The 23,576-nt window shown below is 45.0% G+C and overlaps 1 protein-coding gene across 17 annotated transcripts in view; it reads right to left on the bottom strand.

Moving 5' to 3' along the window:
- Positions 1-2,139: 2,139 nt before the first annotated feature.
- Positions 2,140-23,576, bottom strand: part of CACNA1G (calcium voltage-gated channel subunit alpha1 G) — a 153,497-nt gene continuing 132,060 nt past the window's right edge. For 5 of the 17 annotated variants that reach the window (XM_055725553.1, XM_055725457.1, XM_055725452.1 and 2 more), the window contains 5 exons: positions 19,778-19,918; positions 16,484-16,618; positions 13,227-13,416; positions 10,453-10,622; positions 2,140-6,766 (listed from right to left, as the gene is read on the bottom strand). In XM_055725553.1, coding sequence (XP_055581528.1) covers positions 5,912-6,766; positions 10,453-10,622; positions 13,227-13,416; positions 16,484-16,618; positions 19,778-19,918 — 1,491 coding nt within the window. In that variant the 3' untranslated portion in view covers positions 2,140-5,911. Of the gene's footprint in view, positions 8,674-10,452; positions 10,623-13,226; positions 13,417-16,483; positions 16,619-19,777; positions 19,919-23,576 lie in introns of all 17 variants that reach the window. The other 12 variants (XM_055725545.1, XM_055725487.1, XM_055725515.1 and 9 more) reach the window with 10 other exon arrangements.

The following is a 23,576-nucleotide window of genomic DNA, read 5'->3' as shown; positions in this document are numbered from 1 at the left end:
CAGTGGTTGAACACCCCCTCCCCCGCCGCAGAAGCAGACACCCCCCACCCCCCACCCCCCACCCCCGACCCCGCGCGGTACCACGCCGTTTCTGCAACGCGGAGCTGGCCCGGAACCTGCCTCCCGGGCGGCGGAGCGGCCCCGCGGCCCGCCCCCCGGCCCCTTTTCCCGGTAGCTGGAGCTTCCCGGCGCCGGGAAGGCGGAGAGCCCCGCTGCCCATCCCGCTCCCCGGCCCGCTAGATGGTAGCAAAACGCTGCGCGCCGGCCCCGCCGCTCCGCACGCCCCTCGCCCGCTCGGCTCGGCCTCTGCCCCCCGCAGCGTCCCTGGCCTGATCCCTCCCGTCTGCGGGATCCTCCCCCCCCGGCAGCGGGTCACCGCTCGGCCTTCAGGAGGTGCTGGTGGCAATAAAGGCAGCCAGGCACGTTCCCTTACATGGCTTTTTCCTGCCTTATGTGGGGAGATTCCAGTGCAGGTCACCCCCGAGACGTGCCGGCACGTCTCAATTTGTAGCTCTGGAGCACCTGAAGCACAGAAGGCACAAATGGCCTTTCCCGTTTCTCACGAAGCATCTCGCAGGGTTTTGCAGAGCTCCAGCTGAGGGATGAGCCGTGCGCGCAGCTCTTCTGACCAGACACTGCTCTCCAGCAGCAGGACAGTTAACCAAGTTCACCTAACTGTCTCGACTAAGCCAGAAACAAATTAAATTTGAAGTGCTGCTTCCCTAGACGCAGCTACCACTACATAGAAAACGACCTAGTTTCACATGGCATCCAAATTACTCACCAAAGGGAATAACAAAGTGCCGGACCCAGGCTCTGGCAAGTTGGGAGCACATATCCACGAGCAGCCAGTCTGGGTGGGAGCCTTCTAAAAACCACAAGCAAAACTTGGCAAAAGAGCCTCGTATGGGAATACACGCAAAACAGAGCAGAAAACCAAACCCCTTCCCAAGCTCCTCTGAAAGCCGACGCTGGAAATGGAGGGATCTGACATCCCCTGCAAGGAACCACCCTGGGGCTCAATTCAGCTGTGTGCAGAGAGGTGCAAAGCGCTTGAACCCGTGAGCCCTGCTTACCTTGGTGCCATGTGGATCCTGCAGCCTTGGAGGGGTGGGAAGGCACTTCAATGGTTCCAGCCTGGTGGGGCTGGCCCCATGGCCCGGATAACGCAGACGCGTTACAGAACTCGCCTCTGGAGTCCTGCTCTGTGTGGATTTGCATGGGATTTTACACAGATCCACACTTTCCCTCTGTTTAAGGGCTAACCTCCTTCCTGCTGTTTTCTGCTCAGAGGTGACTGTGAGGGGGCCTTTATCAAAACGCTCTCTAGATAACATAAGCATTGTGGGTGTCAGTTTGGGGTCCCTCCTGCTGCAGAGCCATCGTAAGGCATGCAAGCCAAAGCGAAACAGCTCAGTGCTCAGGCCAGGTTCCCCTCTCTAGTGGCTGCTCCCCAGAGCAGAGGAGACTTCACATTAGAAGCTACATCACTCATCCACTAAAGACCCCTGAAGAGTTTCAGTTCGGATGTTTCTAGTGGTACCTGAGCAGCATCTGGGGTGCGAGCCCCCGCTGCTCCACAGCAGGCAGGCTGCAGCTCCAGCAGTGGTACCACCCCCGCCAGCTCCTGCTTTGCGAGGAGCTAAATGACTGCAGAAGTGATGGGCAAGGGGCTGCCGCGCTTCAGGCTGGAAATCCTGAACGCATGAAAAAGCCCGGTACCTTCCCTCTTCACAGCGACATGTTCCCACGGTCAGATCAAATCCTGACTCTGTTCCCTCTTTGGCTGCAGCTCTCCCTTGCAGTCCTGGCCGCCTGCGCATCGCTCAGCAGCTGGCCAAGCTGTCCTCTGCCACCGCAGCGCGATGTGCAGAAACAGCTGATGGTCTCACTGGTGAAACAGCACACCCTGGGCGATGCGCTGGGCCACGTTCACTTGCGGTGTCAAACCGAATTGCTTCACGAAGGGCTGATATTTCACAACATTTCTTCCCCATCCGCTCCTGCTATACAGTACCTATTCCAACTGTTCGCAATTAAAACATGACCAAAGATTTGACCTCTCTGAATGATACCAATTATCATCAGCAACAACAAAAAAAGGGAAGTGCACAGTTGTTTTCTTTTCAAAAGGCTTTAATAGGACACATTTGTTTTTGTCATTTGTAAAGATTTACACTCATTTTTTGTCTTTTTTCTTTTTTTTTTAAAAAGGAACATTTTAACCCAATTTTGCCCATGAATACCACCTTTTGTTGCCCTGACCAAAAGACCTTGTTTTGGCCTATATACCTGATACAGTATAACAATATATTAGCTATTAAATACAAAGTTCTATAATATATACTAGGTTGTTACGGACATTGCAATGGTACTGTGCCTACTCTAGTCACCTTGTGTAATAGTGTACAGGGGTTATTATAGTCAAAGGGGCAGAAAAGGGGAGACTGGGGCATAGCCTAATTTACAATGGTAATGCTTTTGTTTTCTTTTTTTTCTTCTTTTTTTCTCCTTGAATACACCTTGTGCTGAGCGAAATCCACAGAAGTCAAAAACAGCATTTTCTTTGCCCTTCTCCAAAATATCTACAGTATAAACGGCCTGTAACCAAGCTATGAAGAATCAGTTCTATGTGCGAGGGGCTGCAAGAATGGAATTTACATCTTTCCAGACACATCTGCAATCTCTTTTACCCCATGTGTCAGCCTGGCAAGAGCAGAATATCCTCCTCCCACCTGTATACAGTAAATCCACAGTAGTAAAGTGCTGGTGTGCTTGAATGAACCGGATAGTCACGCGACTACTTTACCTTCGCTAGGGGCTGAGTTTTGGGAGTAGATGTTTTCTACGGGTACGGTTCTTGAACAGTAATAGCACTGCAATATCGTAGAACTTGAGCTTAGCTGCTTACTTCTAAATGCGACCTGGATGCAGGCTCTGAAACTAGGCTATACATGTTGTAATACAGTAGGTCTGGCTCCAGGTTTATGAAAAAAACCTTGTAGGTAAAAGCTGCTTCTGTTCCCAAGATGCTACGCAGACTTTTAACAATTTCTCTATAGATTTCTACAAAAATATAAAAAATTCTATCAACATAACCATTCTACAGAATTCCTGTGGATTTTGTACATTTGGTTTAAAAAAAGTCAAATTCTATAAAACCCCCCCAAAGGTATTTAAAATTATGTTAAGATTATTGCACACGCTGCAGTACATTTTTATTTGTCTTTCAAAAGGGCATCTAGAAAAAACTTATCCGGTTTAGAAAACAAACTATTTTACATGGATTTCTTTTCCTGAATGCATCATCATATGGTATTTTTTATTGACTAGTCTTTACTGAATATTCACGTATGATGTAAACTTTTTCTTACTTCCACAAATCTTGTCAGTGGGCAAAACCCCAAGCCATGAAAATAGAGGAGCCTTTAGGCTTTCTGTTACAGCTGGAGTCGAGTGTTTGGATTAACATCACATCACCGTTTTGTGCCACGATTTCAAGCTAAAATGTTCCATGGTTCTTTTGTAAGGAAGGAACTGTACCAGTAATATCATTCCAGCTATGCAAACACAATCCTAATCATTAAGGAACAAGGGTCGGCAATTGCAGTGGCCTAGCTATTTTCCCAAATTATTTAGTACATGTGAAAGGAAAAGCTAAGGCTCATTATAAGTGTAAAACCAAAAAGGGATTAAGAATATTTCTCAGGCTTAATACACTGTAATTTTATTATTTCCTTAACTGCGATCTGGGGGAAGAACTGATGAAAGGTTTGTTTGAAATCATTGCTTTAAACGGGCTTAACTCTGGATTTGGACTGGCATATCAAAGGGAGCGGTCTCCGTATGGGCCCGTGTGGAAGAGGGGGAAAAAGTCCCAGCCAAGAATTAATCTAACGGCAGTAAATAGTACAGAATGTTAATCCTCCTACTTCAAATACACTGATTGCCTGACTTCCTGCTGAAAGCCCTTACATTTCTCCAGGACGTGTAAATCAATAGGGATTGTTTATGGAGTGAACGTCCTCCAGTGAAAATAAAGGAGCTTAAGACCTCACGTAGGCTGTTAGGTACGAACAGCATCTTCTTCTTTGCATGTATACTTGAAGCTAATGCAGATACACGTAGTCGGAACAGCCTAATCTCTGAATGGATAAAAGGCTGTACATCAACATGTTGTAGTGATTTGAAAAGATCAGTAGTTCTCAAAAAGTTACAAACTCCCGACTGACAGAAATAGCACAAATCCTCCTCTTGCCTGTGCTGGTTTAAGGACACGATCCAGCAAAGCCTTATCCATGTACGCCATTTGAAACCTGTGACTATTCCCACACTTCAAAGCATGCCTGCAGTCTTATTTAGCCTACATCTTAATGTGATTTCATGGAAGTTGAGTGAAGTTGACATCTGGTTTCCATCAGCCTTGTGAGGAGCGGGAGGTGTCGAACCGGACCAGTCTTGCATGGTTTTCAGGCTGTGCTGCCCAGTTTTACAGATTGCTTTTTGCAGAGGGCATTAGCACAGAAGTAAACAGTGAATTTCGGAGATGACTGACATTAAGGATGTGTTCTAAAGTAAGGACATGAATTCTGGTTTTATCTACTTTGTACCACGATGTTGCTGCTTAAGGCTTTAGATAGGTTGGAAATAAAATTGCAGTCAGGGTCATGTAAATTAATTCTAGCAGTGCCAGCAAAAAACCTGACTTTTTTACTGAAAATCAACAGTCATTTCAGTACCTACAGACTTTCTTACATGTAATCTGTAAAATAACTTGCAGTAGACCTCGATTCCGTTGAACACATAAGCATATGATTTTCATTTTCAAGAACTTCTTCAATACAATCAACCTCAAGGCGGCTTAAGCAAGAGCTTAACTTTAAACATGCGCTTAAGCCCGCTGCAGTGACGTGTCTGCACCGAATTCACCCACTGCAAATCTGCACCACGGTCTTATTCTCCCTTCCACAGGGGTGTGGAAAAGAGGGGCTCCCCCACGAACAGGGGGCTCACAGAGGTGTAAAACTCCGCAGAAGAAACAGTCTGCCTTGGAGATACTGGAAAAACATCTCAGGAGCAACCACAGGCTTTTGCTGCCTCAGTTTCCTGGGCACGTATGAAAATAGCCATTGCCATGGTTTTGTGGGTCACCACGGATGATCTATACTGTCCTTTCGTAACTCAGCATTTGTACAGCTAAATGGCTCTGCATTCACCATCTCCAGACATCTATCAGCACATTGCACTTTCCTGCGTTCGTGCACTTGCTTTCACTCTGGATGTTGATTTTATGCAATATGGGGATATTATTTTGCGAAAAAATTGCCACTGCGTTTCTACACTACCCAAACAATCCTTTTCCCAGAATATCATTGAAGTCCAAAGGGAAAAATAAATTACATTAAATAATCCTTATTTACTGCTGAGTGTGGGGTACATTTCCTCTGTAATGCACTAATTGGCTACATTTTGTGCTTTGCAAAACAAAATGAAACCCGAACAAAACAAAACAAAAAAAGAGAAGGGATTAAATATATATTTTTTAGGTTAAAATATTCATAAAAACCAACTTTATCTCAGAAATATTCTGAGATACATAAAATAGAAGAAAATTAAATGAGTCTTTAGTCACAAAATGTACTACATCCCGCAATACTAGATTCAATTAATTTAATAAAATATAATATACATATAGATTCTGCACATTGTATTGCTTTTACCTAAGCAGAACATATGCTTAAGTAAGCGTGATATAGGTTAACCACTCTTTTAACCAGCTGGTTCTTTAATCTTTCTTTGGAAATTTTTTACCCAGTGCCGTTTTGGAATACAGTCTTTTAATTTTTTTTTTTTTTTTTTTTTTTCTATTACATGAAAGGAAGAAAACATTTGGCACCAACAGAAAAGTAACTCAGGGGTCCATTTCCGTTTGATCAAAGGAAAAGCTAGGAAGTGTCAACAAGTCTTTCTTTGGGGTAGGAGATGTTGACATACTGTCTGGAAGCAACGCATCCCCTATATCCATGGAATCCTTGGACTCACAAGATGGAGCACGCCGCCTCAAGCAAATGTCTCCACCAGCAGGTGAGATGCTGTGAGGTCCTCTAGGTAGCAAACTCTGTCCATCGGGTGGATCTATAGATATACATGGAGGGCTTAGTTTTTTCTTCTGCCGTGTTCCTTGCAAGCCTTCCATTTCACTTACCACCTGACTTATGAAGCCAGAAGAGCTAGATGTGGAATGATGCTGAGGGCTGTTTTCCATTGAACAAATTTCTATTGAATGTCTCCTTTGATCATCTAACCAAGAGGGCGGTTTTTTTAGAAGACCCTGGGTGTCTACACTGTGGTATTTCTTCAGGTCCTTCAGGGTAACGTTGCCGGTATTGCCTATGTTCCTCTTAGGAGTGAGAGGCTGAACCTCTGAACAGGCACTCGAGGCTGTACAAGTTTCTGAAGTGAAAGGCTCTGAGGAGCTGTTTATTTCAGATACTTCTCGGTCCATTGAATCTCCAGGTGTCTCCTGATACGAGTCTGCACAAGCACACGATGCTGGTGCCTGCTTTGAAATATTATATTGATTGTGGGAATGCTGCTGCGTATGGACGCTGGCCCGGCTCCACGCAGCCAACTCATTTGCTTCTGAGGGTGTCAGAGCCACTGATGACTCCTCCTTGGGCACAGCGGGGACATTTGGGTCAGAGAGTTCACTCACCTCGGTGTGGAGATTCTCCTTGCTATCCGAAGAGTCGTTCCTTATGGCCATCTGTATCGGAGCGCAAAGGGATCGGGGAGGAGGGGAGTTGCCAGATGAGAGAGACAGACCAAACACAGGTTAGTATGAGAAAGGCACCGCGTTTACAGGGGGCTCAGCTCTGCTGAGGTACCTCAGCACAGACCCACAGACTCCTCCTGCGGGTTCTAGCAGTTCCCACACTTCAGAGATCTATGGGTTTGTCCCTGTGTAAGTGACACCAGAATCGGGCCCTTCATTTTTTATAAATGGTTGACCTTTAACTTTCTCTTCTAAGGATGGAGGGCTGCAAAACCAGAATGCCTTCGCCCAAACTTAGACATATTCTTGTTATGCAAAGGATAAGGATCTACAGCAAAGCCCTTCATAATTTTAGCAGCCCCGTCACGAGTGGGAGAGAGAGGATGTGCAAGTGTATTCCCTCCTCCAGCTCAGGTGATGCTGAGAGCATGGGGTGGGAACCCCAGAGCCAGTGACACCGGAGCAGCCACGCTCTGTGCCAGCATCAGGGCAACAGCCTGTCCCTGGCTTTGGTCCCATGCTGGAGCCATGACTCTGCACCACCTCAGGGCAAGGGAGCTGGAAAAGCTGGAGTCCAAAGCCGGACTAATAATAATAAACTGTAATTATTTCAGCTTGCTCAGATGCTTAAATTCAGGCTTCCTAAGGCACATTTTGCCTTGGCTGTCTTGAGCCATATGCAGCATCAGTGCCTGCTGGCAGAGAGAACCTATGGCGTGTTTTGAAGGCTTTGTCTTTTCACTGCACCACATCCCTTGTCAAAAGGGTTTATAAATCAGCCACATTAACTGGCCCTTAAAGGCAGAGTCTCAGTTTGAGAAGACTCCTAAATGATCCGAAAGATTAAAAACTTCACAGAGAAATTTGGAGGAAATGTGTACAGCTTGTCTCAGTCCTTTAGAAAAGTGCAAGGACATGAAATTCCTCATACTAAGGAATGCTTTTGTGACAAATCGCCCCAAAATGATCTTAGAATTTATATAAAAATTGTCCCACAAGGACCGTTTGAGCCAAATGATCTCTATTCAGGCAAAGTTCTCATCAGCTGCAGTACACACATGTGCACGCACAGAAACACAAGAGTCTATTGCTCCATCTGCACACTGGGCTCCCTTTGTCATCTGTGAGAGTTGAGAGAATATTTAATACAGAACAGAAAATGATCTTCTCCAATGCTGGTGAATTCTTTCTAGTTAAAATTTTACAGCATAATACTGGCAACTAACCACAGCCAAGAGCGGAGCTAATTCTGGTCTCCTCAGTGCCAATAGTTTTAGTGAGTGAGTGGGAGAAGAAATCATGTTCATATCCTGAGAAGAGATACAGACTACAAAAAAGTAGAATACAGAAGCAAAAAGTAATTATTGTCATTACTTTTGCTTGTACACCAACCTGTGTTGCATACAACGACAGTATTAGTCACCACCAGCTCTTTCTCTCCCTATGATACAGGCATCTTTGGTAGTTGTTAGTAGTAACTGTTTGTACAATGTTTTACTGCTTTGTTTCAAAATGAAAGGACCCTCTGCCATCCCATTGGGGTGTACACCTGTAGTAGCCACAGCTTGGTGTGGGCTACACCTTGGATACACAGTCCTGGAACCAGAAAATCAATAGAGTTTTAATTTCAGGTACAATTGCCCTGGACAAAAGCTTTTGTGCAATGCGCTGCCAAGGAGCGTATTCCTCAGCAGGGAACGTTCTCCCAAAGCATCCGATCCACTCATCTTCATCTGCGAGTGCATCGCTAATTGTCAAACTTTCCCGAGTCTAAACGGCACGTTACTGTGGGGGCTGTGTTCGCTCTCCAGCAGTCTGGAGGGAAAGGAAGGTTAAACACACAGGTTTTAATGATGGAGGAGAGTGCATGGACCAGGTATGTGGTGGACAAGATTTATCTATACATAAATTCAGGAAAGGAGCAGGGATGAGGGCAAAGGGAAAGGAAAGAAAGAAAAGAAAGAAAAGGAGAAATCAAATCAGAATTACATGCAATATACATAACAATAAGGAAAAAATGGGTACTGCAACCCAAAATGCTTTGTTAGTTCGGGCTATTGTGGTGTGCTAGTACCAGATTAGTGGTGGCAATAAAAGGAGCCAAGCAGAGAGCACTTGAGCGAGCAGAAGTGCCTGGGGTGTAAAGGGAATTTTGCCTCTTTAAGGACCAAGTTTCCCAGCGGCTGGCCATCCAGATTGCAATTAACAGTAACAGCAATGATGCCCCGCTGCCAGGAACAGCCTCTCCGCTCCCCTCCCGCAGGCTCGGGAGCAGCACATCTCTCCAACCTTCCAAAGGATTTGGCCAGCCGTGGACCATATTTTCTCACTGTCCCAAAGCTTTTTTCTCCCTGAAATGTCACTCCAAAAGCATGATCATGTCACTGCATGAGCAGAGAGAAGAGGGAGGGGAATAAATTAAACTTAAATGTATGAAAAGGTTTAGAAAAAGAAGCCTTCAAAGATAGGAACAAAATTAGGTTGAGGAAGATGGCTAACGTGGTAATTTATTCTAGATAGATCAGTTCAAAAGGATGCGTCTGTTATTCATTAGAAAGCAAGAGAGAGTGGTTATGAACTGGAATCATGACATCAATTAGTTTCCCCATTAGCAGTGATTGAGGTAGCTGGCCAGCCCTGTGCAAACGAATACAGGCTAGGAATTTCTTATGTCAATTTAGTATTACAGACTAATGTAATTGTTAACCTTGGTACTTCACATTAATTTTTAGAGCTTAATGAATCAACTGTCTAATTTGTCAATGTTGATTAAAAGATGAAAGAAATGGGAATATTTTCATGCAGGAAAGAAATTGCTTTGGAAAAAATAGAACTGATCTATTTTATGTATATAAAATCAGGCATGAAACTACTGAAGAAAGCAGAATTTGGGAATCAGACATGCCTCTGGTCCTGGTCCAACTGCACAATGAAATACGCTTAAAAATGTGAGAGTGAAGCAAAAGTTTAAGTATTTTACCAAAAAAAGATGCATTTAAACTTATCCTTCCAATTATCCAGACTGATTAGATCTCTTAGATCTTGGGTTGAATCAGGATTTTAATCAATGCCAGGCAAAAACCAGACATAAAACCAGTTGCAAAATAAAACGTGTTCTGCTTTGCATGTACTCAAACCTTTCAAAAGCACACAGGAGATTGAAAAGGATCTTAATTTTCAATTCTCACTGTAAAAACAGTACGCTCCCCATGATGGTTTTGCATACGAGACATCCAGCTTCCTTTAAACAGTTTTCCCTTTTCGAGAAACCAGAGGAACCAGAGGAAGGGTGGCCTGGGATGGAGTCTGCAGCCCCTGTGTCCTTTCAAGCACTGAGAAAATCACAGCAGTTAAGAATTAGTTCCTTACCCCAACAAGCCCCTGGGGAGCATTTGGCTGCATTTATGAAGAGGTCTGAAAAAAATAAAGTGCTAACAATGTGGAGAAACATTTAGGCACATTGCCAAAGGAGATGATACTCGTCACGCACATTCTTTGGAGACTCCTGAATGGCCTTCAGATCAAAATCCATCAACCTTTTTGTTATTTCTGTAGGAGAATTACAGTTCTCCGGAGGCTTCTCTGTGAATCCCTCCTTGAACTTAAAGCACGGTTAACCTGGAAACACAACGATATAAAACTTCAGCAGGTTCATGATCACGCACAGGTCTGCCTACCTGTCTGCGGAGCAGCCTTTCAGCAGAAGGAGAGTGCACTTGCTGGGGAACCGGGGGTTTGCTCCTCCTCACCAAATGGTCGTGAGCTCTTACGTGGTGAAAATGGTCTTTTGGAATTTGCAGGAGAGAACTGGTGTCCGCTGGCTGTGACTGCACTGATGCCTTTGAACCTTGCAAGAGGGAGAAGAGACAGAGATGTGACATGTCCATCTGGGGGCCACATCCCAACCTCAACGGCCTTTCAAAGAAAACGGCTCTGTCACACCTTGGAGCAGACAGGCATGGCAAAACTACTGAATTCAGCAACTGCCTCTCCATGATGGGGAAAAATCTGCCACCTACTAATAAATTATTCCAAAAATCTCTGTTATTTCATTTTTCTTGGCATTTCCCCCCCAGTACAACTGGGACTAGCTCCTGTTAAGAACAGAAGATTATGAACTAGAAGTTCATCTGGGCTGGCAATTTCTAGATCCCTGCTTTAGGGACGATAACTTTGCAGGCAATGACACACCTCAGCACCGCAAGGATCTGACTTTGAAAGCCTAGGAAAGGATGTCTCCATACCTGAGGGTACGTGGAGACCAACTGCTGAAATCTCAAAACCAGCACGCACACTGGAAGCGAAGCGAAAGGGAATGGCACCAGGTGGCTTTCAAGGCTAGTCTTACAAAGCATCCCAGGAGAAGCAAACACATACTCCACAGCCTTTTTCTGACCCTTTGTGGTTTCTGGCTACTTCTTGTAAAAGGTTTGAAACTCTGCATGCTCCACCCTCCCCCCCCCCCGGCTCGACATTTTTCAAAACAATTCATTTAACCTGGACCGCATCCCAGAGAATCTCATTTGTCCTGGAATCTTTCCCAGAACAACAGCCCCATTACGAAGGAGTATTCAAACAAATCCCTCCTGCAAGTGCCAGTGTTTCTGACAACAAAACCTTTCTCAGCTTGAAATATTATGGCTTAGTTGTGGTGATTTATTAGATGCGCCTGGCACCTTTTGCTGTCTTCAGAGCACTTTATAATATTACAAACTGTAAACAGGTAGGGGTGACTTCCCCCACCCTGAAAAGCACTGACATTGTGGGTGGAACAGGACAACGAAGCACACGCCAAGGTTTGGGCACCTTACCCACCTCCGAGCACTTTGGCCCGCTTAATACGATTGGAATTTCACCAGCCGGAGAAAAACACAAAAGGTTTAATTGCTTAGTGTGGTTATGCAGAAGACATCAGTTCTACCTTTCCAAAACACTTCTCCTATATCTCAGTGGAACAGTTTTTCCTGTGGATTTACAAGGATGCAATGTGCGCCCCCGCCAAGCCAGGGCTGTCAGATGGGGCTGTTCAGTTCTCCAAGCTGGGAACTGGGAAATGATATCTCGAAGAAAGAAGGGACTCAGAAATTACCCACATTTTAGTCAAGCTGACGTAGTTTTTGTTTAAGACAGGACAAATGCATACAGATTAAGGATCAAAAACGAAGCTCTGGAAACTCCCTCCGTAGCAAGTGGGATTCTTTTCTATGGTCAGGTATTATAACTCCAAGGAATTTCTTGGCTATTACAGAAAATGATAAATTCTGACCCCACTGGAGGTAACAGGAGTTTTGCTGTTGACTTCAGTGGGATTTGACCAGGATTTTAGCTGTACATTTTGCATTATGTGCAAACAGGTTCTTCAAAGGACAGCTCTTGACCTTGAAATTTTTGCATTATGGCAGTGATTTCTCCCAACTCTAGATTCATCTTTCTCCGTTGTGTCTGCATTTTTTTCTGCTGTTCAACAGTTGCTATTCATCCAAATTCTTATTACTATGCAAATTTCGACATCTTATTTCTAATCTGTTCAAATCTCCTACCATTCTGAACAGTGCTGAAATTATGTTCTGCTTAGAGGCTTTCAAATGACAGTGCTTGTAAAAATTTCTCTGTCTTATCTGTGACAAATGTCTAAAATGATGGCATGTACAGCAGAATTAGAGACAGCTACATTCTCTTACCAGCAGAAGGTAACCCCTAGCAGACAGAGTAAATGAAAGCACTTTTTTTTTTTTTTTTTTTTTTGATAAGCACCGGGAGGCAGCTGCGAGTACAGGTGCAGAGGTGCAGGTAGAGAGAGAGTCCTTGGTATCTGCAATACGCTGTATCTAAGAATATCTGAATTTAATTCCAAGGCGTATATCCCGACCACGCACACTGGGAAAGACAATTCTACACTCTCTCGTTTTTCCATTCATCTCACGCTGAGATCTCTCTCAATTCAGCACATTTATGTTCGTTTTACAGGCGTTTAGGGACACCATTTTCCCATCTTTCACAGATGTTCCCACACAGAGCTTCCCAAACCTGCCAGAATAGGTACTGCTGCAAAAAAAACCCAACCCAGACGTGAGGAAATATCCTTCTGCTGGGATTTTTGCTTTGGGGCTGTAGCTAGCTCAGGTGAGATGTATGGAGCCCAGGCTGTATGGACTGTAACCTTCAGGGAGCCAGGCAGAGGGACAGTCAGTGGTGAGCCAGGCCAGCTGCTTGCTGTCACATTGCCAAAAAGCTCAGGGAAAGGAGTTATCCTTGACAACCTGGTCTTCTTAAGTTGTGGAGGGTCTTTGCAAGTCGTGGAGCATCTTTGCAAAGCCACGCCACAGGTCTGGACACAACCACCTCGCTGGAAACCAATGACAATTTGCTGCCTCCTACTGAACAGCTTGGAAAATCCCAGGTATTGCTACACTGGAAAATCCTGCTCTTGTCCCAGCTGACAGGTGTGTACCTGACTGGGACTTGTGATGTGCCGGATTCCTCTCACCCAGGGAGGCAGGGCAGGGGCTGGAGTACGGCGGCTGGAACATGTAGCTGTCATTCGGCAACGAGTGTGTGCGCCCCACCGAAGGCTTCCTCACGCTCAGCAAGTCTTTGCTGGGAGACAAGGTCAGTGTGTCGTCTTTGGAGCGGAGATCAGCCTATGGGGAAAAAAACAGTGAGGAAGGAAGACAGGATGGGGTGGGAAGAGGAGAAGTGCCCAGAAACGCTAGCGACAGCCATTGCAATCAGTATGGCACGATGGGCATGCACATCGTCAGTATGTACAAGTTGCACGAATGGATCTACCAGGAAGCTATACCCCTCCTTTTGTATTGTCAATAAATTGTCACACGGAATGAACCACAGAAACAGAGGAAGCAACACTGTAGTAATAAACCATGACTATTTCAGGGATATGCAAAGAAGGCATCATGCCTCAAGGCCAGCAAATGTCACATGCTTTGCATAACTTTGATCCTCTGCAATAACAGGAAAGCTCTCTCTATGTGCCCTCACCAGCAAGTCAGACTTTTGCAAAGGTGAGTAAAAGAAAAGAAAAAAAACCCAAACCCAAACCCCAAAACAAATACAAAAGCTAGTTTATGGAAAATATTCTCTATTCTGGCTCCCAGCACAATTTTACTGGTTTTTCTTCTCATATAATGAATAACTAAACTCATTTTATTGAAAGGAATATCTAAACCTACTGCTTCAGGGTTAAAGCCATTCTCTAATTAGAGGGGATGTGATGCAAGTGAGGGAGTTTTTACAGCCAAAGAGTCTCTTGGAATGGGCAGCACCAGAGGCAACATCCAACGAAGCGGATTCACGTATGATTTCATAAGGAAATATCTCCATCCCAGAAATGTTCTCGGGTGTTATTGTGCTGGACAATATTAACAAAAATGGAAGCAAAGTCAACTTTCCTGGATATTTCTAATGAAACAACTCTTTCATCTTTAAAAGGTCTCCACTGAAACCCACAGAAATAAGATGTGACACTGCAGTCTGGTACAGTATATTGCTGATCATTTTTGGAAAACTTTACATCTTATTTTCTGACAAATCTTCCCTTCACTCAGTGCATTACAGGTTTTCTGAAATCAACACTGAATTGGTTTTTTTTCCCAATTTTATCCTTCAGTCATAAACCCAAAATTTCACTATGGCATTTCGTTTGCATAAGAAACATGATGAGATTAAAAGGAATTTACAAAAAGAAAAAAAAATGAGGAAAAAAGAAGAAAATGAAAAAAAAAAGAAGGAAGACCACTGTTGTAAATTTAATGAGGGAAACGGATCTGCACTGTCATGCAGCATTAGTTTCAGTCCTTGGGAACCTGCCGATTTGGATACAGCCTGGATACAGCCAAGATAAGAGACTGCAGGCTCCCGATATAGCTCAGGGAAGGAGAGAGAGACCTGTGCTGGTAAAGCTCAGACCTGGGTTTTGGGAACCTTTCTGTTCCTCCCTGCCTTCCCCTTCCGAGCAGTATGTTGATGCTATTTAGCTTTCACATTATTTCACTTAAATCAGTAAAGATGGCCTGAAATCTGAGATTTCAAATTCAAAACCAGTTGGATCCAAACATTTGGATTCGAGACTCTCTCCAAACCCAACCTTGAATGAACCTTTGGGTTCATTGACAGGATCCAACACCACAGCGGGCTCATTTCCACTCTCGGATTATCCCGGGGGAAATCTCGTGAGTGAACTTCATGAAACCCATGTGAAATGGCTGCAAAACCATCTTCCCAGTCCAGCTCACAAACAGAGCAGTGGGAGCACATGACATTTCGGTTCACTGGTAGTTTTGAAAAACATGTTGTTTTGGCTTGACTGAAAATCAAATCTGCGTTTTCCATGAACCAATAATAATAATAATAATGATAATAATAATAATAATAAAATAATCCCAACCCAAATCTATTTTGAGTCAAACAAAACATTTCAAAGCTGTGCCTAAACAAAGTGTAAAAATATTGCATTTAGAAAAGATTTCAATGAATGCTTGCAGTTTTTCAAAAGTTTTGAAAACCTTTTTGACCAAAACACTCTGTTGGTGTTGACACAAATTCACAAACCACTTTGTTCAACCTGGCTTGTTTTTTGTTGGTTTTTTTTTGGTTTTTTTTGTTTGTTTGGAGAAAAAAACATCTCTCTTGGCTATACCCTTGAGACTTTGCTGCACTGTCAAATGGGTTTGTCTAATCTGATTCAAAACTGTAAGGGCTCTCTCCTCAGCCCAGCTCTTCAGACTAACTAATTTTGAAAAAAAAGGTCCCACAGAAAATGTTAAATGTAGTTTACAAAATCTTTTGCACGTGATGCCATGAAGCATGATGGGAAATATTGTCACGGTTTAAGAGATGTTTCCCAAATAAGTGCTAATTAGGATGGCAGTCGACTAGAATGGCAGAAAATTTATCAACAACACAAACATCCAAAGGCAGGTACATGAACAACAACAAAGAAAACAAGAATGATCCAAAAATGTTGGAAAAGGAGTTATGTCTGTTGTACAGCAGAAAAAAAGCACTTGACCGCTACACAGCTAAAAATGTCTAATGTTTCAAAGAGTAGATGGTTAAGGCAGGGTTCAAAATACTGGTTATTTAATTAAAAAAGACACAAAATAGTCTTTTTTTTTTTTTTTTTTCCCAGCAGCATGACTGCTAGTAAGAATTCACAAAACAAGCAGCATCTCGGAGTCATCCCCATCTGATATTTGTAAAATAAACAGTCTGGCACCAATCATGCAAAAAGCCTTGTGGTGCCTGTGTTCATCAAGACAAAAATCCATTACAAACCAAAGGGTTGTAGATGACCCCTCAGCAGAGGACACGAGTCATTAGCTCATGGGTGTCTCTTCCACGCAGCATCACTGATTTGTTTCAGATGGGGAGGAAATTTTGACCTTGACACTTTCCAAAGCATTTTTTTTTACTCTTTATTTCACTTGCAGCAAACACGATGTTTTTACATAAGGCACCAAAGGAAAAATAGAAATAACTACTTGTTCCTCGCAAGGAGCCAAGTTTGTGGACAACAGCGATAACAACCCAGGACCTAATGGCATTAAGGACAACGTCCTGTTCAGGGGAAAGGTTGGTGCTATTTGGAAATGGGCTTGAACTGAAAATGCCATTAGGCAGGTGTAGAGAGGTGGAAGCAGTATTTCGAACCCTGTAAACATCAGACTATACAGCGACCAGTGTATGTACATTGCTTTCCAGAGCATTAAGTAAGTGTGTGTTAGTATCATCAGGAAAAGAGTCATCCGTCAGAGCTAAGGACCAGGACTTTTCAGAGAGAATATCTGACGTCAGAGACAGAGCCTCCATCTCAGCTAGAGGGATCTAAAGGGAGAGATGATTAAACATAAGAAACCAGGACACAAATCTTTTGGAAAAGAGAAAAAAAAAAAAAAGTATCATCATCTAAATACTTCTAGACACTAAAGCAATATCCCTGCAGTGGGAGACGCTACATCATGCACATTGTTACCAGGGACAGAACGTTACAAGAAATGAAATATAACAAAGAAATGAAAAAAAAGAGTGGGACATCCATACTTAAATGTTTACCAGTGACCTGGGAGGGAGTTTAAAACTATGCCCTAATGCTAGCCTTGCATTTTGCTGTTCTCCTGTCTAGATGAAGATGCAAAAGTAACATTACTTTCATACCAGAGATATTTATCCTCTTGGCTATGATCAAATACAAGAGGCTTCAAGACCTTCTGACTTGTCTGGAGTTGCTCCTACCCAACAGCCATGCTGGTCTCTTGGTCTAAGCTAATCTGGTTGAGTCTGCAAAGATTCCCCAACACCAAAACCATTTTGCAGGTGGGGTATGGTGCGTGCCTTTCCCTGTGCTCTGGGGAGGGCACAGGGACGTGTGTGTCGTCATCGTCATCGTCGTCCCCCTCTGAGAGCCAGCTGGGGCTAAAGTTAGCTTCCTAATGGCTAACCGGGGACAGGGAGAAACTTAAGGCTTGATTTCCATCAGGAAATGCCTTCTTGGTGCCTTCAGTGCGTTTTGGACTGCTAAAGAGCCTCCAGTGCCTGGGTAAACACCAAAAATCATCCTACTTAAAAGAACTGCCTATGTCCTTCAGCCCCCAAATGCCCCCCCAGCCCCAACAGCCGCCTCTGGCTCTGAGCAAAGTCAGCTGGGAGTAGGTGCTGCACTGCTGCACCGATGCCGTACCCACGCGTCTTACACAAACACATCCCTGCTGAAGGCATTCAAGTAATTGATAAAAATCTTTATCAAAATATTGATGAAGCTCTCTCCCTAGACACAGAGGACTTTTTATCAGAAATGTGAAATGTTGCTTCAGGTTTTGGAGAAAAAGGCGGGAAAAGGGGACTGTAGCATCTCCCCCAGAGCAGCATCCCTGCTGCCAGCCGCTGCAGGGAGGGATGTTTGCCCTGAAGTACAGGCTCAGACGTCCCCAAATCCCCACCCTGGGTCTAAGGCTGCTGCCCACGGCACTGGGGACAGCATTTCAGCAGGTAACCTACAGACTGGGCTCAGGCTTGCAGGGGCTGCCTGGTCTGCATGAGTCCCAGGTGCTTCCTTTTTATTTCTCACCATGCAGTTTTTTTCCTATCCTCTATGCCTGAAAAGTCTTTCAACAGCAATATATCATCCAAGAGAAACCACAGAGGCCCAGATCTGCTGCATTTAAGATGTCAAAGGGCTGGATTTTCTCACTCTTAGAAATGGCATCAGTAGGTTGAAATAAACCCAGTGATGAGTGAACCATGAGAGGCTGAAAACTTCAGCTGAGATAAGTAAGAGGGTTGGGCTCTTCTCATCTAACCTTGGGTTTGATATCTCCTCTAACACAGCAATCTGTTGGCAATGGATGAAAGAGACGCTTTGGAGCCGCTCCTGATTTCATAGGAGGCTCCCTGAAAAGGATAGCTGCAAAGGCTGCCAGCACCGGACAGTGATCCCTAACCGGGATCCACGGACAGGAGCCCAAGGGAAAGGCTGTGCGGGAGCTGCTGGTGTCCAGCAGCCTGATGGAGCTGCTCCGCCGGGAGCTGCTGCTCATCAGGTTGCTTTCAGCAAGTCCCAGCGCTGCTCGAAATTCCTGACTCGCCTAAGAACATGACGAATAGTGTGAACAGAAAAGCCAAAATGTAAACAAAACAACACCCCTGCCCCCTCCTTCGGCCTCCCCTCTCCCAAAATGGAGTTTGAAGCTGTCAAAATGTTTTGTTGGAAAGATTCAATGGATTTATATGGGTTTCAATTAGGGGGAGGAGAGGAACTTAAAAGAAAAAGCCATTGCAACTGGAATGCTATATTTTTTCATTACAAAAATGTCAAAACAACGGGGTTTTTTTTCTGCCGCAGCAGCACTTTCTGGTGAAAAATGTAGTGACAAAAAATTTCCAACCAGCTCTCGCTGAGTTTCGCACTGACCCTCTGCCTTCCCCGCCAAAGCTACCGTCTCTATTCCACCGGCAATTCTTAGAGGCAACTGCTTCCTATAGCTTAATAGACCTCAATCTGGAAAGCGATACGCAGCAATCAGAGGGAGACATGTTATCCTGCTATATAAAGATCTGCAGTAGGATTTCATTTTACCTAAGCTTTTTCCTTTCCTCTAATGAACCACTGAGTTGGATAATTTAGAGTGTCAGTGAGCTCATAAATAAGCACACTGATTTAACAAGAAAACTTCTGCTATTTTTAGCCAGAAAAGGAAAAAGAGTAGATCAAGAAATATGGAACTTGCTCAATTCCAACTGCAGGAAAAAAGTAGGTAGGCTTGAGATATTATTATGGTCACTGCTATGTTTTAGGGAAAATATTTGCTCTAAAGAATTGCACGCTTGAGAAAGTAGGTATTTCATTCTAAGAAGTAAATGAACTAATTTCAAACAAGTATTACAGCCCCTGTTCGAGAAAGCACTGGAGCACACGATTACTTAAGTACATCATTAAGAGCTGTCTTGCCTTCCAAATTCAGTTTGGATCAGAGATGAGGATCTAGTTTACAATGACCCACTTGCAAGAAGCCTCTTTACGAAAATAATTTGAAACTGGATTTTCATGCAGTGTAAGTAGGCACAAATATAGAGATCATTTTATGATCCCCACCGGCTCAGGCTCTGCTCTGGGAAAACCTCCAGGCTCTGCAGATGCATCCTGACATTGCCATGGAGCCCTGGTTAGGAGCAAGAAGCCAAACACCAGAACCCCACTGAAGGATGGAGACAGGATTTTGTACATTTTCCCTACAAGACTCACGAACAGTAAATCCCAATGAAAAAATTCTGTGTTGAAGAGGGAAACTCAGAGCCTGTGCTCTTCCTCTTGCATTGATATACAACATCATAAACCAAGATATTATCTCAGCGCCCACAGAAAAAGCCCAAATGACTTATGCTTCAAAATCCCTGTGATACATTACATAAAGAACTTTAACTCTCAATTAAAGGTCTCAGTCAAACTGAGTTTGGATGGAGACTGTGCAGGAAATTAGGAATATTAACCTGGTTCTCAGAGTTGTAATATTCGGGAGCTGGGAGGGCATAATGATGGCACACAGAGCCTGAAAGGTTGTCCATCAGCTTCAGCTCTCCTTCCAGAGATTCCTGGATCAGCAGTGATATGGTATCAAACAAGTGCCTTTCCTAGGAGGGGTGGTGTGTAGCATGCAGAAGGAGAGAGCAAGCCAAAAAGAGAGAGAAAAAGGCGAGGGACAGAGACAGAGAGAGAAGAAGGGACAAAAAAAAAAAAAAAAAAAAAAAAAAAAGAGGATGGTGCATAAAACCCAATGAACAAAAGGGGGAAAGAACAGATTGGGGGGGGGGGGGTCAGGGGGAGACAGAAACGTTAAGGGAGAATAGCAGTAACAGAAACAACGGGACAGGAGAGGTGAGGCAGGAGAGGAGAGAGAACAGTGCAGTAATATCACGGTGAGCAGTGACAGCTTTCTCAGACATTAATAATGTATGGGGCTGTCCCCGGCTGTCCCAGCACCGCGGCTGCCCCCACTCCGGGGACAATTCACCCTCAGCAAACATGGCCAGTCGCTCCTGGCACCTGAGGTGTATCACGGGGCCGCTATAGCAGCATCTTGGTACTTGGTGCTGTGAACTTCTGTAGGATGCTACTGCTGTCAGGTTTCTATACCCATTGTTCACATTTTTGAGCAAGTGGACCTAATACTTGACACCTAAATCCACATCCAGAGGGCACATCAATTACAAGAACCTGACTTGAAGAGAAGCTGAGCATCCTGTGCATGAAAGCTGCAGGTGACCAGGACGGACACACATCAGGTCACTAATTCATGTGCCAGACATGGGTTGAGGTGCCCCAGTTGTCCTGGCCAACTTCAAACCAGCTGGCCAGAGCACAGACAACTGGAAGTTATACAGAGCAGGGTCTGGCTTTTGCAGGCAGCGTGGGAGCAATTTAAGGCTTGCACCTTTCATGTAGGGAATGCCTGCTACGTACGATGAAATGAGGACCATCATTACAGTCAAACAGCACACAGTGCAAAAATCCTGGGGAACAGGCAAGCAGAAGAGCATGCTGACCACATGTCCTGGCGGGGTCATGTCCTGGGAATTGTATTCCTCTGCTATCATGCTCAAATATCAGATTGGTCCTGAAGATTTTGGCTGGGAGAAAAAATAGAAGAAAATCTCCTGGAGGTTTTTGAGGCTTCTGTTTGAGTGAAAGAGCAAGAAACACGCTCTGGAGGTTGTGACTAGAATAAGCCCTTTCAAGGCCACCTTCGGAGAGGGCAGGTTTGACAGACTGAAGAGCTGAGGGTTTCCCTCCCTGATGTGCCTGGCAGTTTTGCAGTTTCTCTTTTTGCCAGTGTGAGTATTGATGCAGGGCGATAGCGCTGAGGACGGTTTGCCAGTGCTCTGTGTAACATGTACAACAGTTGGGACGTGGTGTTTCTTCTTAGAGGACGTAGTAGATCTGGATTTCCCCATATTGCCCTGAACTCCTTTTTCCTGTGCCAAGGAGCAGCTTTGGACTCCATCTGAGACATCAGTGATTCCTAATGGCACCAGAAATTTCCAGTAGCTTAGGAACTGAAACAAAGCTTGAGCAGGGATTTACTCTTTTTCACCCTTGGACTAAAGATCATAAATGAGTTTTTCATGCATTAGAATACTCATTAGTCCACCTCAGGCAGAGGCCAAGATATGCTGTTGTGAAATCATGATGTAATAAAAGCTAATGAGGTCTGTGTAGAGTTTAACCCAATTTGCAATCAGCTAAGACTAAAAAAAGACCGGACCATTTTTCTTGTATAATTCCAGTTCAGTTCCCTCCCAAAGGACATGTCTGGATCTTGACCTTACCTCTCATTCCTCAAACTGAGTCTTCATCCAGAAACTGTGCTTTAGAGAGACTTACTGCAACCCATAGCAGCTACCACGTTGCAGCCCTGCTCCTGCTGGTGGGAGTTCTGCCACCAGTGCTGGTGGGCTCAGGTTTGAGCCCCCTCTGGATTATTCCACTGTTAAATTAATCTTTTCTCACAAGCTTGGCTGTGGGGATGGAGTTTAAATTGAGGTTACATAAACCGAATTTAATACTTAAGCAAAGATTAGCCAAGTTTTATTTCTCTTTTAATGTTGTGGTTCATGGTCTGCTTGCTATGCTGGTTTTGGCTGGGATAGAGTTAATTTTCTTCACACTAGCTGGTATGGGGCTACGTTTCGGATTTGTGCTGAAAACAGTTTTGATAACACAGGGATGTTTTCATCGCTGCTGAGCAGCGCTTACACAGAGCCAAGGCCCCTTCTGCTCCCCACACCACCCACCAGTGAGCAGGCTGGGGGGCACCAGGAGCTGGGAGGGGACATGGCTGGGACAGCTGACCCCAGCTGAGCCAAGGGATATCCCAGCCAACACGGCATCATGCTCAGCATATAAAGCTGGGGGAAGGAGAAGGAAAGGGGGGGACATTTGTCTTCCCAAGTCCCCGCTGGGCGTGATGGAGCCCTGCTGTCCTGGGGGTGGCTGAGCCCCTGCCTGCCCGTGGGATGTGGTGAAGGAATTCCTTGCTTTGCTTTGCTTTCCATGTGTGGCTTTTTCTTTACCTATTAAACTATCTTTATCTCAACCCATGAGTTTTCTCACTTTTACCCTTCTGATTCTCTACCCCGTCCCACTGGGGGGGGAGTGAGTGAGTGGCTGCGTGGGGCTGAGCTGCCAGCTGGGGTTAGACCACCACAGTCCCTTTTGGTGCCCAGCGTGGGGCTCGAAGGGTTCGAGATAACAGATTCAATTGGAATGTGCCAGATTGAATTTATAGCTGTTATTGCTGTTTAGCTTTTAATTGACAGGCTCCTGTGCTTGCCATGGGGCTCGCTTGCCTCACTGTATATTAGAGTCTAGTGCTCATTAGTGGCTGCTTTTTTGCTTTCGCTGCTTGCTGTACTGCTGCACTGCTTATCATCTCACTGCGCTCTGCCTGGGAACATTTTGATAACAGCAGCAGCGATGTGCCGGGGCTGGCAGCTGGCCAGGGCACGGCTGCTGCTTCTGTGCTGCTGTACAGGACAGGTTGGAACTCCAACATGAACTCCAGTCAAAGGGACCATGACCTGTGGCTGTGTCCACGTTGGGAGCAGGACACCCCAAAGCATCTCTGGCCATGGATAAGCCCACGGCAGAGCAGGTATCTATTGAAGCCTCTGTGGCCGTGGCTATGCTTGTGCCGCAGCAGGTATACCTCTGAAGGGATTGTGGCCCAAGGATAAGCCCCACGCTGGAGAAGGTACACCTCAAAGTATCTAAGGCTGTGGATAAGTCCACGCTGCAGCAGGTAGACCTTGAAGCATCAGTGGCTGTGCATGAGGCCATGCTGGAGCACTCAAAGCATGTGGCCATGGATGGGCCCAGGACAGCAAGTACAACCCTGGAGGTCCCTCGACTGCAGCCAGGGGTAAGGCCATGCTGGGACAGGTGCACCTCAAAGCAGCAGTGGCTGTGGATGAGTCTATGCCGCAGCAGGCATACCCCTGGAGAGACTGTAGCGCAGAGCTGAGGCTCCACTTGGAGCAGGTACAACCCTGAGGGACTGCAGCCTGGATAAATCCAAGCTGGAGCAGGGGCAAGGAGAGGAGTTCAGTGCAATGTTGCAATAAATTGCAAGGGGAGGAGTTCATTGCCAAAAAAACCCACAAAAAACGGGCTGGTCCAAAGGGACCAGGTGTGGAAATTGTAATGGAAATTCCTTTAAATTGTTGTAACCCATGATTTGGGATATATATGCTCAGCATATGAAGCTGGGGGAAGGAGAAGGAAGGGGAGGAC

The sequence above is a fragment of the Falco cherrug genome, chromosome 1, assembly GCF_023634085.1.
Source record: "Falco cherrug isolate bFalChe1 chromosome 1, bFalChe1.pri, whole genome shotgun sequence".
Lineage (NCBI taxonomy): Eukaryota > Metazoa > Chordata > Aves > Falconiformes > Falconidae > Falco > Falco cherrug.
The sequence above is the reverse complement of the archived record's forward strand: the minus strand, read 5'-3'. Positions and strand labels throughout refer to the sequence as shown.